The 22,077-nt window shown below is 41.0% G+C and overlaps 1 protein-coding gene across 1 annotated transcript; it reads left to right on the plus strand.

Moving 5' to 3' along the window:
- Nucleotides 1-1,624: 1,624 nt before the first annotated feature.
- LOC306867539 (sarcalumenin-like) lies at nt 1,625-22,072 on the plus strand. The gene is made up of 7 exons (XM_079413257.1): nt 1,625-1,718; nt 10,889-11,833; nt 17,160-17,258; nt 18,079-18,174; nt 18,277-18,393; nt 18,481-18,714; nt 20,181-22,072. The coding sequence occupies exons 1-7, from the start codon at nt 1,661-1,663 to the stop codon at nt 20,984-20,986; spliced, it is 2,355 nt and encodes a 784-aa protein (XP_079269383.1). The 5' UTR covers nt 1,625-1,660; the 3' UTR covers nt 20,987-22,072.
- Nucleotides 22,073-22,077: the final 5 nt, after the last annotated feature.

Raw genomic sequence — 22,077 nt, forward strand, 5'->3', positions numbered from 1 at the left:
GAGTCTCGATTTCTGCTGCGACGTTCAGATGGTAGGGTCAGAATTTGGCATAAAGAACATGAAAGCATGGATCCATCCTGCCTTGTCTCAACGGTTCAGGCTGCTGGTGGAGGTGTAATGGTGTGGGGGATATCTTCTTGACACACTTCGGGCCCCTTAGTACCAACTGACCATGTCCATCCCTTTATGACTACAGTGTACACATCTTCTGATGGCTACTTCCATCAGGATAATGCACCATGTCACAAAGCTCAAATCATCTCAGACTGTTTTCTTGAACATGATAATGAGTTCACTTTTCTCAAATGGCCTCCACAGTCACCAGATTTCAATCCAATAGGATGTGGTGGAACGGGAGATTCGCATCATGGATGTGCAGCCGACAAATCTGCAGCAACTGCGTGATGCTATCATGTCAATATGGACCAAAATCTCTGAGGAATGTTTCCAACACCTTGTTGAATCTATGCCATGAAAAATTAAGGCAGTTCTGAAGGCAAAAGGGGGTCCAACCCGGTACTAGCAAGGTGTACTTAATAAAGTGGCCAGTGAGTGTATGTATTAGGATTTTACCGTTGTGGTCCACGTCCTCAAGCACCATTTTGACTTACTTCAGTTCCCGGCTTTACTGCTCAATGTTGTGAGAACATACTCAGACAAAACTCTCCAGTTTTAAAAGAACACATTCCAGTCAGTTTCAAAAATCTCTCTCCTCTTCGCTTCTATTAGTTTTCTTGTATTTTTGACACATATTCCTGTCATGAACACCGCAAACACGGATAGACTCGTTATTACATATTATTCCCTTATACTTACACGGAGGTACTCAATAGGTACACTATAATTACAAACAAGTTACTCTGTAAATTCTGTTTACTTACGCAGTACGTTGCGGGTTGTAATCTAAAGCGTTACCAATCATTTAAACATATATAATTCTGACTTTTTTTCTCCCAATTGCAAGTTTGTATCGCCAAATTCAGCCATTATAACAATTCTGAGTTTCTCACAGTTCAGATTGTTCTTCTCAGAATTGTGAGGTATAAACTCGGAATTGCAAGAAAAATAGTCAGAATTGTAAGATGCAAACTGGAAATTATTTTTTTTACTCTTTAATTCCCGTGGCTTCCATACACCGCCACTGCAGAACTGTCATTTTCTGCCACCAAGTTGGCTCGTCATCGCTGTTTGCAAACATCCAAATGGTCTATTGGTCTTAAAGTACATTGTATTGCCATGTTAAAATGTCCAAAAACATGGTAATACTTGCATTTTTAGTACTTTATTTTTGATAGTTTAAATGTCTAGTCAATAAACGTCTGCCATCTGTTGGTCACCTGAGGTACTAAAATTAAATTCACCACCTTCAGTTTTTTTCAAATTAAATTCACCTTTAGTTCTTTATGTTTTCAGATTTAGTCCCCCTGAGTGAACAACTGAATCTTCCTCCACAGATTATTAAACCCAGCTACCCAGAAACGGTTACAAATAGGCAAAGGTTAAAGGCCGCCTGATTGGAGAAGGCAGCTGTTCCCAGTGCTGACGCTTGTGCAAATGCTCCGTGAGCGCCGCCCCACCCCCAGACCCTCCGCATGCCCTCTTGCCTCTCTCGAGGGTATATATAGCCTGAGAGGGGTCCTAGACAGCCCTGGCAGTCAAAATGAGGCTTTTCCTCCCCGTCTGCTGCCTGCTGCCTCTACTGGCACTCGCCATTGCAGGTAAGAAGTTTAAAAACTGGATTCAAACGCAGGTGCACTGCTGAACTAACAGCTGCAGGTGACTTCTGCATGTACACAGCTGAAGTGTGAAGTTAAAGGTTTTAGTAACAGTGATTGGTCATTCGCCTGGGAGTATTAGTCCTCAACATAAGTGTCTGAAGTCCAAGATCAGATTGCTTGTCCTTGGTGGGGATGAGCGCCCCTGCATCTGCCTGCTTGTATTCATAGTTTGTGTATGGAGAAGTGTTTTACAGAATATAACGGTTTCTTGTCTTGTTGTTTTTATGAACTGAAATATGTAAGTTAGTCAAATTGTTCTTTGATTCCTTCACTTAGAATCATCAAGTGCACTAAAGTACAACATGTTCAGTACAACTGAATTTCAGTTTCTGGATGGCATGTACTGTATGTGTAGTGCCGGCAAAAGTGTTTCTGGGAGTCATTCTCACTGATTTCAGGGCTTGCGTAGAAACATAAAGCCTTGAAAAACTGAACGACCTCCTTGTTACTCCATTGAATTATGTAACTTTTGATAGGTATGGAAATGTCTCATAACAGGAGATATCATCTGCTGTGCTCAGTTTATACCAGGATTATTATAGTTAACTAAAATCATTAGGGGAAATAATTGTTAGATGAAATAACATGAACGTTAAAGGGTTAGTTCACCCCAAAATGAAAATTATGATATAACTTACTCACCCTCATGTCGTTTAAAACCCATAAGACCTTCATTTATCTTCGGAACACAAATTAATATATTTTTGATGAAATCGAAGAGCTCTCTGACCCTCAGCAATGCAACTGAAATGTTCCCAGACCCAGAAACGTAGTAAATACATCGGTAAATAAGTCCATGTGACATCAGTGGCTCAACTTCAGTTTTGCAATGCTACGAGAATCCTTTTTTTTTGCGCAAAGAAAACAAAAATAACAATTTACTCAACTGTTCTTCTCCCCCGAGTCACATAGTCTGCCATTTTAGAGAGTATCACAATGCATACGCATGCTTTCGTCTAAGCGTAAACAATGCTTCATACGAAGCTTTCATTCATGCGCGCACTTTCCCCCAGAACGTAAACAATGCTGATTGTGTCAAATACGTTCTTGGGTACTATCCAAAATGGCAGAACATGTGACTCGGGGGAGAAGAATGGTTGAGTAAATTGTTATTTTTGTTTTCTTTGTGCAAAAAATAAGTATTCTCGTATCATTGTAAAACTGAAGTTGAGCCACTGATGTCACATGGACTGTTTTACTGATGTATTTACTATGTTTCTGGACCTGGGAACATTTCAGTTGCATTGCTGTCTATGGAGGGACAGATAGCTCTCCGATTTCATCAAAAATATCTTAATTTGTGTTCCGAAGATGAACGGAGGTCTTATGGGTTTGGAACAACATGAGGGTGAGTAATTAATGACAGAATTTTCATTTTAGGGTGAACTAACCCTTTAACTGAAAAAAAAAAAAAAAAAATATATATATATATATATATATACACATATAAAAAAACTTTTATTTCAGCTATATAACAAAGCAAATCTCTTATTTTCATTTAGTGTATTCAAGCTGGGATAAAAATGAATAAAAACTAGGCTATACATTAAAACTAAATTACAAAGCTAATTAAAATGACAAATAAATTACAATTACTAAAACTTCAATTAAATAAAAACAGTAAAAACTAAAACTACAGTAAATGTCAAATAATTCTAAAATATTAATCATACACCTCAATTATTAACACACTTTTATAGGTCAATGACTGATAAGAGTGTCCACGATAAAGAAAATCAAAAATCTTTTAAAATTCTACTTTAATATACATACTGATAAGTCGTTAATATAGCTTTAAAAAAAACATTTGATATACTTTTAAAAGTAATATTTTACAATTACCATGAATTATTATTACTTTAGGGAGTTGCACCACATGACCTGAACTGACCTTGCCTTGTCATAATTATTTAAAGACATTTATTGACTTTGACACACATTCATTTTCTATTTTTTTCAATATATTTTTTCTACATGTTGGTTGCACCACATGACTTTATCAGTAACGACACATACCTATGAATTGGAAAACAAATGTTCTTTAAATATTAATAAGTGCAGACTTTTAGTTAAAATACATATCTTTTTAGTAGGTAAATAATAAAACATTTCAAAATACTTTATACACTTTCTCTAAAGCACTTTAATTCTTAAATTATATACAAATAGTGAAATTAATTTTAAGTTAGAAATATAAAAACATGCTCATCACAGAAGAGGTGTGTTATTGTATGTATAAATTGCATTTTAATTGTATTTTTTTTTTAAAAGAGTGTCTAAGTGCAAATAGAAAAGATTTGCTGAACTTGTTTTTTTTTTTTTTCAATAAAAATTAAGGAAATAATCAAAAAGCTGAAAATAAAGTATCGGGTAGGGTTAGGGTAGGGAGGGCTTTATTGTCCCAATAAGGTGGCATCCATTTAATAATTTGAATTAAAATGATCATTCACACTCAATACATTATTATTGCGTTCTGTTTTATAATATACTACTACACTGAGGTGCAGATAATTGCTATTTGCAACAAGTAGTATAAATAGCAGAAAATCTTGCTGTTTTAACATTGTAAATAGAATCCATTGCTATTTGTAAAATGTGCTATTTTCTCTTTGTGTAAATGGCATCTATGCATCTATCTAAAAAAATACTTCCTACATATGAAAAAAATATATTTTGGCGCAGACTGCTGTAGAAATTCTTACAAATTTGAATACTAATTCGTATATCTTTTACTTTAAAATTCATATTCATTGAATTGATGATAGCTGGAATCCTTTGGTCAAAATTGCAATCAACTGTAAGGGAAACTGTTGGTGGCTTTCTTGTCTCTCAGTAGTCAAAGAAAACCGGTTACCCTTGGTGAAATAATTAGAGGCTGTCGCTTCATCTTGTTTGCTTTTAAGTATTATCCTTGTCTGTCCTTGTTCTCTTTCTGCGTCTGTGCAGTCAGGTGGTCAGGCCTAGAGTGCACCATGAAATCAGACACTGTTCGTTGAGCAGTTGCGTGGTCATGCTTCACAGCTACGCTAACACGCCCCCTTGTATTTTCTATCAACATAGCAGCTGTGGACTGTAAGCGTATGTCACAATGCTACTGTCACTACAATCACTATTTATTTCTGTCTTGCAGGCCTTGTAGGGGCAACCATTATGTTAACAGAAGGACTTAAACCTCTGTGCTGCCTTGCTGTATGAGGCCTGTTTTAGCACCGGGGCTTTCCCTGTTACAATCCAGTCACACCAGCCAATTGTATGCAGACATTATTCGCAAGCCAGAGTAAACCGTGTTGCTATACAAACAAATAAAACGTACACAATACTCACATCAGCAAGTTGTACGTACATGCTTTAGGTATATTAAAGCACACAAATACATGAAACCAAATCAACGCACTCTCAAAAAATTTGTAACTATTTTACATTTTGGTAAATTGGTTGCAAATTTGTTAATTTTAGGGGTGGACTTTCAAGCTTTATTTTTTTATTTTCTAAAAAATCATATATTTACGTAAATCATATTGTACAAATTTATACTAAATCGTCACCTCATACAATAGTTATGGTTTTTCATGAGATTGGGTTGAACCAAATAGACAAATTGAAATACAAATGGTCAATAAGTAGGGTGGCCAGATGTGCCGTTCAGATGGGACACGTCCTGGCCAGGATTTTATTATTGCCTAAAACATCCAAAGTAGTTCGATCAATAACATAATTGACCAATCGTGGCGCTGCGCGTGAGAAGATGAGTTCTACAGTGAATGATCAGAGTGATGCAATGTTTGTTCGTTCGTCTGACTTGAAGTGTCGCTGTGCACCAATCAAAAAAGACACAAAGTTAGGCACGAGAGCGATTCCAAAGCATAAGTAGCCGTCATGAATGTCACACAACTATCTACATGCATAGTGCAAACAGCCAAAACCTGTATATTTTAGGCAATATAGAAATCCTGGCAAGGACGCGTCCTGTAAAAATGGCCGAATGCTCATCCTATCAATAACAAAATCTGTAAGTAATAAGAACTAAAAAAAAACAAAAAAAGTGGCAATATATTTCACAGGTTTTGCTATGATGTGATTCACTAAAAAGAACTGGCTCGTAAGAGTCATTCATTCGAACATCAGACTTCACTGGTCAAATTGTGATTCGAATTACTAAAAAGAACTGGCTCGTAAGAGTCATTCACTCGAGCATCAGACTTCGCTGGTTAATCACTAAGGCCCTGTCCCAAATGGAACACTTCATGTGCACTTGCGGTCTTACGGACTTACTGGTGCATCTCAATAAATTAGAATGTCGTGGAAAAGTTAATTTCAGTAATTCAACTCAAATTGTGAAACTCGTGTATTAAATTCAATGCACACAGACTGAAGTAGTTTAAGTCTTTGGTTCTTTTAATTGTGATGATTTAGGCTCACATTTAACAAAAACCCAATCAGTTTGTGACACACAAACTGTGGCACATAGATTCTCTATGGGGTTCAGGTCAGGCGAGTTTGCTGGCCAATCAAGCACAGTAACACCATGGACACTGAACCAGCTTTTGGTACCTTTGGCAGTGTGGGCAGGTGCCAAGTCCTGCTGGAAAAATGAAATCAGCATCTTCATAAAGATTGTCAGCAGAAGGAAGCATGAAGTGCTCTAAAATTTCCTGGTAGATGGCTGCGTTGACTGTGGACTTCAGAAAACACAGTGGACCAACACCAGCAGATGACATGGCAGCCCAAATCATCACTGACTGTGGAAACTTCACACTGGACTTCAAACAACATGGATGCTGTGCCTCTCCACTCTTCCTCCAGACTCTGGGACCTTGATTTCCAAATGAAATGCAAAATTTACTTTCATCTGAAAAGAGGACTTTGGACCACTGAGCAACAGTCCAGTTTTTTTCTCCACAGCCCAGGTAAGACGCTTCTGATGTTGTCTTTGGTTCAGAAGTGGCTTGGTAGCCCTTTTCCTGAAGACGTCTGAGCGTGGTGACTCTTGATGCACTGACTGCAGCTTCAGCTCTCACAAGTGTTTGAATCAGCTTTGCTTGACAGTATTCTCAAGCTTGCAGTCATGCTTTTGCACCTTTTCCTACCCAAATTCTTCCTTCCTGTAAACTTTGCATTTAATATGCTTTGATACAGCACTCTGTAAACAGCCACACCTTTCAGTAATGACCCTCTGTGACTTACCCTCTTTGTGGAGGGCGTCAATGATTGTCTTCTGGATCATTGCCAAGTCAGCAGTCTTCTCCATTATTGTGGTTTCAAAGAACAAGAGATACCCGGAATTTATACTGTATAGGGATGGTTATTAATTGAAACTCAAATGTAAATATTCTAATATTTTGAGATACTGGATTTTTGACTTTCTTGAGCTGTAAGCTCTAATCATCAAAATTAAAACAAAAAAACTTTTGAAATGTTTTACTTTACATGCAATGAATCTAAAATATATGAAAGTTTCACTTTTTGACATAACTTACAAGAAAAAAATGATCTTTTTCACGACATATATAATTTATTGAGATGCACCTGTACAATGGCCGCCGCGTGCGTGTCGTTAAGTCCATGAGACCGTAGGGTGTCCCATTCGTCATTTTAGCATTCAGAAGGGTGCTCACGAGTGCCCCTTTGCAGCCGCTATGCGCCCTTGATCCGCACTTCTGCCGAGCCCATACTGGGGTGAGCTCCGCAGGAGACTTCTGCCTAGTCTCAGCCTCAAGACCCGTTCACACTACAAGCGACACGCAGCAACAAAGCGACACGATCCCATTAATTTCAATGGAGAGCTGGCGATTTCCGGCTGAACATATGAATCATTTGGTGGTGAATTGGTCTACATTGATTGCAATGTATATTTTGCACTTAGTAATGCAGGGAACATGTTCACACTATTTTGGTGTTTTATCTGCATTGGAAACATAACAAAAAATGAATGTCATGAAAATCATTCTGTCATGTTCTTTTTTTCCAGAGAGTAAGAGTCCTTCGTTAAATTTTGCTTAGTGACTACGGCTATCTTCGATAAATCACTCCTCTAGACAAAAGCTGTGATAGCTGTCACACAACCACATAAGATAATGGTTTGACATTCAGTGCTATCAGAAATAAACTGAAGGGAAATGTCATTTTACTATATAAAAGCAGAGAAACTCTTCTTAGTGTAGGCTATTTGTGTCATGAAGACCTACGACTTGGGATCGAGCACCTGTCCGTTTCTGTCCTCACCTCAGAACATGCTGTCGAAGGGGGAAGGGGCTGGTCTGCGTCACTTAGACCTTACTGGAAAAATGCAGATGATCTTATATTATCAAATATATGAATGGTTGGTTTCATTTTGGGTAATTTACCAGTACTAGTGGTATTACTTCAACAAGAGACACTGGAATAATAATACACATAAACATTCCTTCTCCACTGTGACCATAAGCTCCCCAGCCATTGTCTACAAAACAATACCTTTGTGGATAGGCATGGTCCTTGGAGAGCATAGAATTGCTTCTCTTCCTACCACTAGAGCAGGCTCTAATTTAATTAAATCAACATGGTAGAATATGCTATGGAACAGAATGAGCTGTTGAACTTATTATAAAATAGTACAACACCCAAGTTCTGTAACACATCATAACCAGCCTTTCATTTCAGTGACATTTCCAAAAAGAAGTTGTGAGGTCAAATAAATCAAAGTTTCCCTCATCTGCATCTTGATAAAAGTAATTATTTTACATCATATTAGTGTTGTGACAATTATGTAATCATAATCCTGGACTTGTAAAGACAGCAAGCTAGCAATAAAGAGTAACTCATACCACAGTAACATGGCCTTAGGCCTTCAAAATGACTCATGGTTACGTTGATGGCACTCTTGCACTATGACTTTGGCCTAAATACAGCTCTCCTGAGTGTGTGAACATGTGTGTAAGTGTGCAAAACATATCGCATTCACACTGACTAGAGCCAATTCAATTAATTAAAGACTTCTAAGGAACACATAAGCTTGTCAGAGAGCATTTTTACAAGCAAGTGGTCAAATGCCAAAGGTGGAAGAGGTTTATTTGAACTAACTATAGACACTGGTGCCCTCTGCTGTCTGTATGTTGTTGAACTGTTGCGTATGTGTATGGCTAAATCAATTGAGGGTTTGTCATTTGATAGTAATTTAGCATAAAGTCAAAAAAGTGCTTTTGAATGTGCATTGTTTTTACATTTGAATATGGTTTCCATTTTGTAGTCTACTGAAATGGCTGTGTTTAGAAAACACTTCAATCTGCAAAACATTTTACTGGCAAACTAATTAATGCGTCATTATTTACTTGAAAGCAGAGCTGCACTTTTCAATGGAAGCATTTGACATTAAAATTAGAGGTTGAAATCCGGTACAAAGCCACCATGCTAACACCTTTATCAGAGCCGCCTGCCGCCGCGCCGGAGGACAGTATGAAAAATAAACCTTGCTCTGATGATCCACATGAACAGAAAGGACTCGGCGTTCTCTTCTCCTGCCAGCTCTGCTCTATATTTCAGGATGTGAATCACATGAAAAGCATTTAGCTCTCATTGAGAGCATTCATCGCCGCATGAATCACAGAGATGGTTCATCGCCACAGACTCACACATTTGTGCCAGCAGCAGCTCATTTCCGTCACACGCTTGAGGTATTCAGCCAATCACAACGCACTGGATAGCTGGCCAATCAGAGCACGCCTCGCTTCTCAGAACGATGAGCTTTGTAAAAATCGACGCGTTTCAGAAAGGCAAAACATAGAGGAGCAACAATAATATATGTGGAAAATAACGTGTTTTTTTACTTTAAACCACATAAACACATTGCATTACACCAAATACACCAAATATTGTTCTTTTTAGCAATATCCTATGACCGCTTTAAAGCCTGTGTCTGCACAGTAGCGATTTATTTGGATCCTAACTCTTGTCTGCACAGTAGTGATTCATTTATAGGGTGACCATATGGGCCATTTTTACTGGGGACACGTCCTTGCCAGGATTTCTATATTGCCTAAAATATCCATGTTTTGGCTGTTTGCGCTGTACAGATCGATCGTTGTATGACATCCACGAGAGCAATAGAGAGCAGATGGCTCCTTATGCTTTCGAATCGCACTTGCTACAGTACTTCGATGTCATATAACGAACGGTCTGCGCAGTGCCGTTTCAAGTCAAACGAACGAATGAACACATAACATGTTTGCGTATTTGCATCGCTTTGACCATTCTCCGTAGATCCCTCCTTCTCGCACACCACGATTGGTCGAATGTGTACAATGCCTGCACATCATTGGTCGATCATACCCTCAGCAATTATAACAACTGGAAAACAGAGCCAAATACAGAAATCCTGGCCAGGATGTGTCCCGTATGGCCTCCCTATTCATTTGAAGCCTGAGTCTGCGCTTTAGTGAATGTGAGGTGGCGCCGCACCCCGTTTTTATAGCATCAAATAACAAACTAAAAGCAAACTTGCTTGAAGAAAACTTGCTTGAACATACAACGGGATAAGAACTACCTAAAATGATGAAACCATCTTTGGGAAAAATTTGAAGTGTAATTTGGCTCATGTCCCATTTGTTTACATGGAGAGGGCGGGGTTTATGACCTATACTTCAGACAGCCAATATAGCGATCAAAAAGTTTTGGCTTCACTTTTCAGGACATGTGTGGCACACTTGTACTGAAATATCGGCAAACAAAATATATGGGCAAAAAACCTGCGTCAGTATCCATTTTGTGCATACAACATGTCAGCAGTGTGGATGCAATTCACTGTGAGCAAAAATTATGCTAGAGTAGCAACATATAAAATTTGTTTGGCTGAAATATTGAGAGGCAGCTCATTGCAGAAGAACTTTACTACAAAGTTTAACACAACAACCTAAACAGAGTACCAAATCAATTACCCAACTACCAAATTTAATTATTTAAACACTATTTTCAAGTTTTGGTTTTCTGCGGTTTTGGTAAAAAAATCTAATTTGTGCATAATTACTTTTGTCGCCGTTATGTTGTAATATCAAATATGATTCATTCTTCATTCTGTGTGAATGTGCTGAGTTATATTCCATCACATTTTGGGTAATATTATTGTTTTTCTTCCACAGATGCAGTGGAGTCTGAGACTGAGCCACTTGTGCCATTCCAGCTGAAGTCTGAAGGCGAGCTGTTCAACTGCTGTGATGACACAGAGGATATAAGCCAGAGCTCCTCCAATGACACTCCTGCACCGAACAGACCTGTGTGCCAACCCTGTGGCACTGGTGCACATATTGACACCACGGCAGAAGATGTCAGCTCTAATGAAGATGAAGAGGAGGAGGTTGTTTCAGAAGAGAAATCTGAAGAGTTGAATCAAGAGGAGACCTCTTCTGAAGAGATATTTGAGAAGGAGGCACAGGAAGAAGAGGCAGAAGTTGAATTAGATGAATCTAGTGAAGCGGCGGAGGAAGAAGTTCTTGAGGAGGCACGTGAAGAGGTGAAGGAGGAGGAGATCTCAGAGGTAGACAATGATGTAGAGTCACAAATGGTTGTTGAGGAATCTGTGGAAGAAGACGACAAAGAAGATTCTCAGACTGAAGATGAAGCACGTGAAGAAGAGGATCTTGGTCTGACTGAAGAGGAGGTAGTTGAGGAAGAGGAAGTTTTTCAGATTCAAGATGAGACAAGTGAGGACGAGGAGATTTCTCAGACAGAAGATGAGGCAGAGGCGGTTGCTCAGCCTGAAGAGCCAGCGGAAGAGTATTCAGAAGAGGTAACAGAGGAAGAAGCTGATGAAGAGGAAGCTGGAACAGAGGAAGAAGGAGCTCCCGAGGTTGTGGAAGAAGAGCAATCTGTTGAAGAACCAGAAGCCGTTGAAGAAATGGTGGAAACAGAAGCAGCTGACCTAGTTGCAGATGATTTTGAGGATGTTGAAGTAGCACAAGAGGAAACTGTGGAGCTTGTGGAACCAACTCCTGAACAGGTTCAAGAAGATGTTTCTGCACCTGTTGAAGAAACAACAGTGGAAGAAGTGTCAGATGATTTACCAGCAACCAAAGTGTCTGCGAAAGGTACAATATGATTCAGTCAACATAAATGATATTTGACACTTAAAACAAGATAATTGTCGAATTAGAATCATTCAGTACATTTGCAAATATATTTTAGAAAATTGTAAGTTCTAGATTTCGCAACAGAATTTGCCATTCGCCAGCAGAATATAAGATGCTTGATTTAAAAGTGACTTCTGTCTGAGAAAAACAAATTGCTAATGTGGCTGCACCTTTATACTAATGTAAAGTCTAATATATTTAAATGCTTCAGAATCATCATAAAGCCTCTGGTTAAACTCCATTACAGTGAAAATAACCAGAGGGAAGGAACTATATAGTTGTCTCGTCGCCAGTTGGCAGTAGAGGACACTACTGTAAAAGTCAGTTCCTAGTGCTCCTCCACCTGATACTTTGGTCAAAGGTGGCACAGGAATAAACCCACCACCAAAATAACCTAACAGAAATAACCCTTGGCACAAGTCCATTTCCATTCATAGCAATATGTTCTCTGGCCTGCATGGAGGACAGTTTTGTAATAGGGAAGAAATGTTTCTTGTGTCCTTGTGACAGCATGAGAGACAGCTGGCAGGAGGGAATAGACCCCAAGGGGACAGTCTTGGGTTAGCTGCCCACGACTGTAGTCTCTCATGCCTTGCAGCAAGTCAGAGACACCCCCCATTAGCTACGAAGAAACAAAGAGAACACCCCCAGAGTCTGCGAGAGCGGGGGCGGAAGCAGACTCATCGGCTGACAAAAAGGTAACGACTGGACTGGAATTGACTACGAGCAAAGACAGCACAGCGCAAGAGAATACCACAGCAAGCAGAGCAAGCTCTGCCACAGCAAGCAGAGCAAGCTCTGCCACAGCAGCGGACCACAAGCTGCAGGTATGTAGCTGTGGATGGAGGAGAGTAACATCTTTCCGGGGTCTGAGGATTCACCAGGGAAAGAAAAGGTGCTTGAGGGAAGAGAGACCGGGGCCTCGCATCAGTCAAATCAGTCGAGTGAAGCTCACCAACTGGATGAAAACCATAGTTTGGAGGGCATCAGCACCCCCGTCGTGGAAGAGGCGAACTCAAGCACAGAACTAGCGGTGGAACAAACATCAGCGGTGGATCCCACCCAACCTCCCCGACCTGCAGTCGAGCGGAGACTTCCAAGTTGCAGACTGCGTGTGAAGTGGCCCGGTGCTGCGGAGAAAAAGCTGTGGGAAACGGTGAATAAAGATCTGACCCTGTCCCTCGAACAACTTCGAGGCACAGTGGAGAAGAAGTTGGAGAATATGGGAAACATCATCTATCAATATGGAACAGAACGCTTTGGGGTACTAGAGCCGAAAGTTACTAAACAGGCTCCCACTCCACTAGTCTCCAGGAGGCAACAGGAAATCAAGCGCCTTGTGCTAGAAAGGAGACAACTCAGGAAACTTTGGAAGAAGGCCTCGGAAGTGGAAAAGGAGGGCATAAGCACCCTCCAAGCTGACATTAAAACACGTCTGGCATCCCTCCGCAGAGCAGAGAATTTACGGAAAAGGAGGAGGAATAAAGAACAAACAAGAACAAGGTTCTATAAAGATCCCTTCAAGTTCCTGAAAACTCTCTTCACCAAGGAGAAAAGTGGAGTTCTAAGAACAACAAAGAATGACCTGGAGGAGCACCTGAGATCAATGCACTCTGATCCAAAGCGCTATGAACACCTGGCCATCCCTCCAGACATTCCACCAATCGACCCTCCAGAGCATCAATTTGAGATCGGTCCTCCAACGTGGAAAGAGGTGGAGAAGATCGTCCATCGGGCACGAACAGCATCAGCGCCTGGGCCAAACGGAGTCCCATACAAAGTGTACAAGAACGCACCAGATGTTAGCAGGTTTCTCTGGAGCCTCATGAGGACAATATGGCAGAAGAGGATCATACCCAAAGCATGGCGTAGGGCAGGTGGGATCCTTATCCCAAAGGAGAAGGATGCAGCAAACATCAACCAGTTCCGCCCCATTGCCTTGCTTAACGTGGAGGGTAAGATCTTCTTCGGGGTCATTGCACAAAGGATGGCCGAATACCTGTGCAGAAACGAGTATGTGGATACATCGGTACAGAAGGCAGGAATATCTGGCTTCTCTGGCTGCCTAGAACATGCCAGCATGATCTGGCACCAGATCCAAATGGCAAAGATGGAGAAAAGGGACCTCCACGTGATCTTCCTGGACCTTGCAAATGCCTTCGGCTCTGTGCCCCATGAGCTCCTCTGGACTACTTTTGAGTTCTTTAACATCCCGGACACCATCACAACCCTGGTTAAAGGTTACTTTCAGGACCTGCAATTCTGCTTTACTACGCCTGAATTTACCACCTCATGGCAGTGCCTGGAAGTAGGCATTATGGCTGGATGCACCGTCTCTCCCTTGGCTTTCACCATGGCGATGGAGGTCATCATCCGAGCCTCAAAATGGGTTGTAGGTGGGCAAAGACTTGGCTCTTGTCGGCGCCTTCCTCCCCTCAGAGCCTACATGGAAGACATCACCACCCTAACTACCACCGTTCCATGCACCAGGAGGCTACTCAGAAAACTCAAGGAGAACATCAGTTGGGCCCGTATGAAGATTAAACCATCTAAGTCACGCAGCATCTCAGTGGTGAAGGGAGTGCTTACTGACTTGCAGTTCTTCATCGGTGATGACCCAATCCCCACTGTATCTGAGCAGCCAGTCAAAAGTCTCGGAAGGCTTTACGACGCAAGCCTGAAAGACAAAGACCAGGTGAAGCAACTGCGTAATGACATCAATGCAGGCCTACAGGCGATTGACAACACCCAACTACCTGGGAAATTGAAGACCTGGTGCTTCCAGTTTGGTCTACTACCCCGAGTGTTGTGGCCCCTGGCAGTCTATGAGGTGCCCATCACAACAGTAGAGAAGCTGGAGAGAAGAGTCACAGCCCACATCAAGAAATGGCTTGGAGTTCCGCGCTGCCTCACCACCATAAGCCTCTACGGAGACAGCGTCCTCAAGCTGCCCCTCACCAGCCTTACAGAGGAGTTCAAGTGTGCTAAAATACGTCTGCAGATGACCTTGAACGAATCCAAAGATCCAGTGATCAGAGGAAATGCACCGACCCTGGTTACTGGGCGCAAGTGGAGACCAGCAAGAGCAGTAGAGGAGGCAACAGCAGCTCTTAGACATGCTGATATTGTGGGGAACGTGCAGCAAGGAAGAGGAGGCCTTGGACTAACAACTAGTCGCCCAGCCTGGAGAAACGCCACTGCTCCAGCACGGAGGAAGATGGTGGTGGAGGAAGTGCGGCGTCAGGAGGAAACGGCAAGATGGGCCAAGGCAGTCGCCCTCGGCAAACAGGGACTGTGGACACGGTGGGAGAGTGTCGAAAAGAGGAGATTGAGCTGGAGGGATGTATGGGCCATGGAAGCGAGGAATTTGAGCTTTACCATCAGAGCCCTATATGATGTCCTCCCAACACCAGCTAATCTCCATCAGTGGTTTGGCGAAGATCCTGGGTGCATCCTGTGCTCCAGGCCAGCCTCCCTCCGGCACATACTCACCGGGTGTAAAACCAGCCTTACCCAAGAACGATACACTTGGCGCCACAACCAAGTTTTGAAGGGCCTTGCTGCCACACTGGAGGAAAAACGATCTAGCATCAATGCCCTGTCACTGCCAATGTCTAACACCTTAATAACACCATGGGCAACTGCCTTCGTCCGTGAAGGGACTACAGCTGCCAGGAGCAACTCCACACCATCAGAGAGAAGCCAGCTGTGCCTAGCGCGCGACTGGAAGATGTTGGCAGACATTGGGAAACAGCTGGTGTTCCCCTCAGAGATTGCCACTACCTCCTTGAGGCCTGACTTGGTGCTCTGGTCCCCCTCTATAAAGAAAGTATACGTAATTGAACTCACCGTACCCTGGGAGGATTCCATGGAGGAGGCATATGAGCGGAAGCACCTACGGTATGCCGACCTAGCCGCCGAAGCAAAACATTGTGGCTGGAACGTGGAAGTCCGCCCAGTGGAGGTTGGGTGCAGAGGGTTTGTGGGAACATCTACCACAAAACTGCTGAGGGACCTGGGAATTAAGGGCCAGAACCAGCGCACAGCCGTTAAAGCTGCATCAGAGGCAGCAGAAAGAAGCAGCCAGTGGCTCTGGCTGAAGAGGAACGACCCCAGCTGGGCCCCCAAGTAGTGTGCCAGGAGATAAGTAGGCTTTGGCTTGGCTCAGGGAACAGGACGTCTCTGCCATGCACAGTCCCCTGAGATGTCCACTTGACAACAAGGTGACTCTCATGGTTAATTGGACTCGGGACGCAAGCTGAGGTCTGATCAACCTAGAGCTGGCCGCCTCTGGAGAGGGTGTATAGTGTCAAAGGCCGAAACACCCCATGACCCAGAGGAACACTACTGATGATGCGTCCCGTAAATCCAGTTCTTCTCACGAATCTACCATCCACCATTCACCGACAAGTCCACCAGTAACTCGCATGTGCTCGCACAGGGAGTCTCCATCTCATCCTGTGTTTTTTTTTTTTTTTAGAATCAGATGCTTTTAATAGTACATTGATTGTGTTTGATTGGCTCCAAATAGATGGCTTATGTAGCCTAGATGTTTCAGTAGATGGACCAAACATGACAGTTTGTGTTTTGGAGGCAGATTATTTTTGTAAACTAAGACAAACACTATAGATAATATATATATATATACATACAGTATGTTAGCTTAAAATAATAATTATAAATAATGGAAAAAATTAAAACCAAACTAAAACGACAATAAGAAAAATAACTGAAATGGCAATCAATAAAAAAAAAAACAGAAGTGTATGTCTGTTGGGTAGAACACATCACACTGATGCCAGAATATGGCTGGAAAACTAGTGTTCCTGCATAAAACCATAACTAGACCATCAGCATTTGTGTTGGTCTAAGATGGTCTTTTTAGCTTTCAGCTGTGCACTAAAATAAACAAGCAACACGTTGAGCTGATACATTGTTTCCTGTGATTGTGATTCTTGTGTAAATACAGATGCAGCTTCTTTCCTCAGAGATCTTGCTTACTTCAAATGTAAATCTAAACTCTGGCAATGTTCTGTTGATTCCATAACAGATTTCTTCGCTATAAAGAATAAAAATATAGGTAAAGTACAAAATAAAAATTAGAAATATGTCCATAGAATAAAAACCAAAGGGTTATTACCTAGAAAGTAAAATGTAAAGTACATTTAAAAAATAGTTTAAACTGCAAAATTATTAAAAGCTTGTTTTGTGGATCTACAAGAAAATGTTATTATATGAGCTTCATGTTTTATGCTGATTTTGAGTGGCTGTTTTTCCCTGGCAGTGGAGAAAACAACCCCCTCAGGTCCTACCACAAGAGATCAGTCTCACATCGAAGAGACGCTGCGTCTGGCAGCAGCTGAACCTTCACGGGAATTTGTCGGTGAGTCATATAATGAAAAAAAATGTATATTAAGTACCTTTCAGGGCTATTGTAACGGAGCCGACGAGACATGAGCCATGTGCAAGCTTTATTTAGAAACGTAGTCAAACATAGGCTGGGTCAAACATCAGTAAACAGATAAATTGAGGGCAAGACACAAGAGTATTCCGAGAGCATGCATGGGGTCGACGATCGTGAACAATGTCCAAAGGGCTTGACAATATGGGTAATCCGAGTAGGGTTGAAAAATTTTGGAAACTTTCCTGGGAATTTTTGGAACCTTCCTGGGATTTTTGGAAAGTTTCCAGGGTCAAACAGAGTCCAAAAGGCAAGATGAAAGGGCAATCCAAAAACAATAATCAAAACACGGGTCAAGACTAAAACTAAGAAACTAGGAAAGGCTCCGTAAAGTAGCTATCATCAATGACTGTGATAAATGCCAAACAATACTCGGCAGAGAGGAAGAGGAAGTCCATGGTTTAAGTAAGGTGTGTGATGGGAATCAGCTGTGTAATCAGTGCAATCAGCTGTGTGTGTGTCATCAGTGCAATGCATGATGGGAACTGTAGTCCGATGGTGAAGTGCAACAGTAGTGTAGTGCAAGAGTCCATCCGGTGAGCGAGTGACCTTTGGTGGTGAGTGAACGGAAGTTCATGGACCGGATTCGTGACAGCTATACAGTATGTACCATATGAGGAGAGTTATTTAATTAATCAGTCACATTTTAGCCTCACCAAAATATCCACATGGTAAATGGGGATCTTGAAGTAGCAGAATGAGTCCGTTTCTATCATAATTTCATCAACTCTACATCTTGTAGATGCTCTGAAGAAGCTGCAGCATGTCTACAACACAGCAATTAAACCCATGGACAAGGCCTACAAATACAATGAGCTCCGGCAGCATGAAGTGTCAGGTAAGATCTTTGGATCATGGATTCAGTGCTCTTCTACCATGACAAGGATCTAAATGAACCCCTATCCTCAGTTGAACTCTGTCTTTTCTTCACATTATTCAGATGCAGAGATCACATCTAAGCCCATGGTCTTGTTCCTGGGTCCTTGGAGCGTTGGCAAGTCTTCCATGATAAATTATCTTCTGGGTCTCGATGATACTTCACAACAGCTTTACACTGGTAACCCCTCACTCTTCAAATTAATGATTGTAAAATTAAATTTAGTCCTCCTTTGTTCCTTCGTCTCGCTTTCTTTTGCTTTCTCAGGGGCTGAGCCCACAACCTCAGAATACACTGTACTGATGCACGGTGAGAAGTTTCGCACCATTGAGGGCATTGTCATGGCAGCAGACAGTTCCCGCTCTTTCTCACCCCTAGAGAAGTTTGGTCAGGGGTTTCTGGAAAAGCTGGTGGGAATTGAGATGCCGCACAAACTCCTGGAGCGTGTCACCTTTGTCGACACACCTGGAATCATCGAGAACCGCAAACAACAAGAGAGAGGTGAGAATGCAGTACTCACAAAGACTTTGTTTGAGTTTGATATGTACAAGAGGACAATCAGACAACATGCAGTTCTGAACCTGTATTCAATATAGATACACAATCTAGCTTATCAGACCACTTTTAATGCTCCACAGTTCCATTAATGATTCTTTTATGACATTTAAGGAATAAATACTTACATTTACATTTATTCATTTAGCTGACGCTTTTATTCAAAGCGACTTACAATTGCTATATATATGTCAGAGGTTGCACGCCTCTGGAGCAACTAGAGGTTAAGTGTCTTGCTCAGGGACACATTGGTGTCTCACAGTGGATTCGAACCCGGGTCTCTCACACCAAAGGCATGTGTCTTATCCACTGCGCCATCATCACCAAATTAATGACAGAATTTTCATTTTGGGGTGAACTAAAACTTTAAAATAAAGTGTGACCCAAATTTTGAATAAAAATACATTCATAACATTCTTGCACAAGTGTGTGTGTACACAGACATTTGAATGGTTTTTCAGAGTTTAAATGCAATCCAATAATTGGCTTTAACTCTATTAAACAGCAATACTAAAAGTAATTTGTAAATATACACTACCATTGAAAAGTTCAGCATTCAGGATGCATCAAAATTGATCAAAAGTGAAAGACGCTAATGTTACAGAAGATTTCTATTTCAAATAAATGATTTCCTTTTGAACTTTCTATCAGAGAATTCTGAAAAAAGGCACCACACTTTACAATATTAAGCAGCACAACTGCTTTCAACACTGATAATAATAAAAAGTGTATCTTAAGCAGCAGTTCATCATATTAGAATGATTTCTGAAAGATCATGCGACACTGAAGCCTGGAGTAATGATGCTGAAAATCCAACTTTACCTTCAAAGGATTAAATACATTTTTAAATAGAAAAAAGGTTATTTTAAATTGTAATAAAATTTCACATTATTACTGTTTTTACTACATATCTGATCAAATAAATGCAGCCTTGGTTAAAAATCTGACCGACCCCAAACTTTAACAGCAGTGTATGTCATAAATTTTGATAAACTTCTGACAAAACACATAATGTAGGCTTGCATCTTAAACTACACATTGTTATATAAACAACCAGTCAGTAACAATGTGTGTTTGACTCAGTAGAAAGAATCAACTTAGAAGAGTCATTCTTTTGAGAATCAGACTACACTTATTGCGCTAAATTTTAGATTCACTAAAAACCAGCTCATATTAATCATTGGCTCACTGGTCATGCTGTTTGTTTTACACCATATATTCACTAGCGGTGCTGTAGCACCACTGAATAAGTAGATTTTAGTACAGTATTCTCCAACCATTGGCAGAAGAAACCAGAAGGCAACAGTTCCAAATAAAAAAATTTGTTTCAACTGACATGAGTACTAATACTTAGTATAACTAAGTGTACGTTTGTGTACATTTACATATTTAAAACTCTCGTTGTCTTTTAGGGTACCCCTACAGTGACGTGTGCCAGTGGTTTATTGACCGTGCTGATCTCATCTTCCTGGTGTTTGACCCAACCAAACTGGATGTCGGTTTAGAACTTGAAATGCTGTTCAGACAGATGAAGGGACGCGAGTCACAGATCCGTATCATCCTCAACAAGGCTGACAGTCTGACGATCCAGGACCTAATGCGCGTGTACGGTGCCCTCTTCTGGAGCATGGCACCCTTGATTAACGTGACAGAGCCACCACGGGTCTACGTGAGCTCATTTTGGCCACAGGATTACTCTCCTGACACCAACAGAGATCTTTTTAAACGTGAGGAGATCTCTCTGCTGGAGGACCTAAATCAGGTAATCGAGAACCGGCTGGAAAACAAAATCGCATTCATTCGGCAGCACGGCATCCGCGTGCGCATCCACGCCCTCCTGGTCGACCGCTACCTGCAGACGTATTACGAGAAGCTGGGCTGGTTTAGTGACCCACATGAGGTTTTCAACGATATTGTCAGTGACCCTGACAAATTCTACATCTTCAAGTCCATTCTGGCCAAGACCAATGTGAGTAAGTTCGACTTGCCAGAACCGGAGGCGTACCGGGACTTCTTTGGAGTCAATCCTCCCAGCAGCTTTAAGCTCCTCTCCTCATACTGCAGCTGGTCAGGAGGATGCCTGCTGGAGAAGATCGAGAAGGCCATCACAGATGACCTGCCAGCTTTGCTCAGCAGTCTGGCAGAGAAACGGGAAGCCAAGGCAGAAGCGGCTGCAGAAACCAAGGAGAAACCCCAAAACCGTTGGAGGAGACAGTAACAGAAGAATGGTAGATGTGGGAAGTATGGAAGAGTGGCACCAAAGCAATGGATGAGAGTATAAGTGACACTTAGATGAGATTCACATCAATGGAAAGCCAGTTAAACACAGTATGTACAGAGACTCTTACCACTCTGTATGAAACCGACCTGAACGGTGGGATTTGGTGTCCTATTTTTCTTCCTTTTCCATTATTCTTTTTCTTCCTTGTTCTAATTTAACTCAGCTAGCAACAATTTTACTTATTTATACCATGTTGAAAATAAATAACCTGTCATAATCTTATTTATTTATTGTTTGAATTGTCATTTTAAAAGTGTGAATTATGGAAGCTTGTTTCCACCACAGGATAAAAAAATAAATACAAAATGAAAAAAGGTAATTGCAACTTTTTATCTCACAACTCTTTTCTTGCAATTCTGAGAAAAAAAGTCAGAATTCTGAGTTTATATATCTCTGAATTGTGAGTATAAAGCTCTGAATTGTGAGATCAAATGTCGCAGTTACATTTTTTTTTCTTTTCCCCTTGTTGGAAACAGGCTTGCATAGTGAATTTGCCATATGTGGTAAACGTTTATCGTCATTACTTCAGTTCCACTTGTACATATTGATCATATTCCTTTGTACAATTTACTGGTGAATGAGTTGTTGGTAAATGAAATGACATTTTGCTGTTGTTGTTGTATTTGCTCACATTACTGCATGTTTCAACTGTGGTGACATTAAATAGCTTTTCTTGCTGTTGAGTTCTGCAATATGGAAATTAAACATTAAACTGGATATTTAAGTCAATAAAAACACACATTTAGATTAAATAAATAAGTGGGTGAATTGACATGATATATATAATATGACAAAAAATAATGATTTTGCAGCTGTGATTGATTCACTTCAACATAAGAGGGTCCAAAATGTCCACTAGATGGCGCAGCATATCATTAAACTCATTGCAATAAAAATACTCAATAGTTCATTGAAGTAACTTTTGGTCTCATAACAGATATGGTTTATGAAATGTATGTGTTATCTATTTTGATGGCAGCAATCTATGCATTTATCTATATAAAATACCGTTTCAAGCAGGGCAATTT

This window comes from Barbus barbus (genome assembly GCF_936440315.1).
Source record: "Barbus barbus genome assembly, chromosome: 49".
NCBI lineage: Eukaryota > Metazoa > Chordata > Actinopteri > Cypriniformes > Cyprinidae > Barbus > Barbus barbus.

Bases quoted from the DNA above. Each gene is read 5' to 3' on its own strand.
- LOC306867539 (XM_079413257.1), top strand. From the start codon at position 1,661: ATGAGGCTTTTCCTCCCCGTCTGCTGCCTGCTGCCTCTACTGGCACTC. The intron at 11,834-17,159 runs GTACAATATGAT...TTTCCCTGGCAG, and splicing joins AACCAAAGTGTCTGCGAAAG to TGGAGAAAACAACCCCCTCA. The intron at 18,175-18,276 runs GTAAGATCTTTG...CACATTATTCAG, and splicing joins CCGGCAGCATGAAGTGTCAG to ATGCAGAGATCACATCTAAG.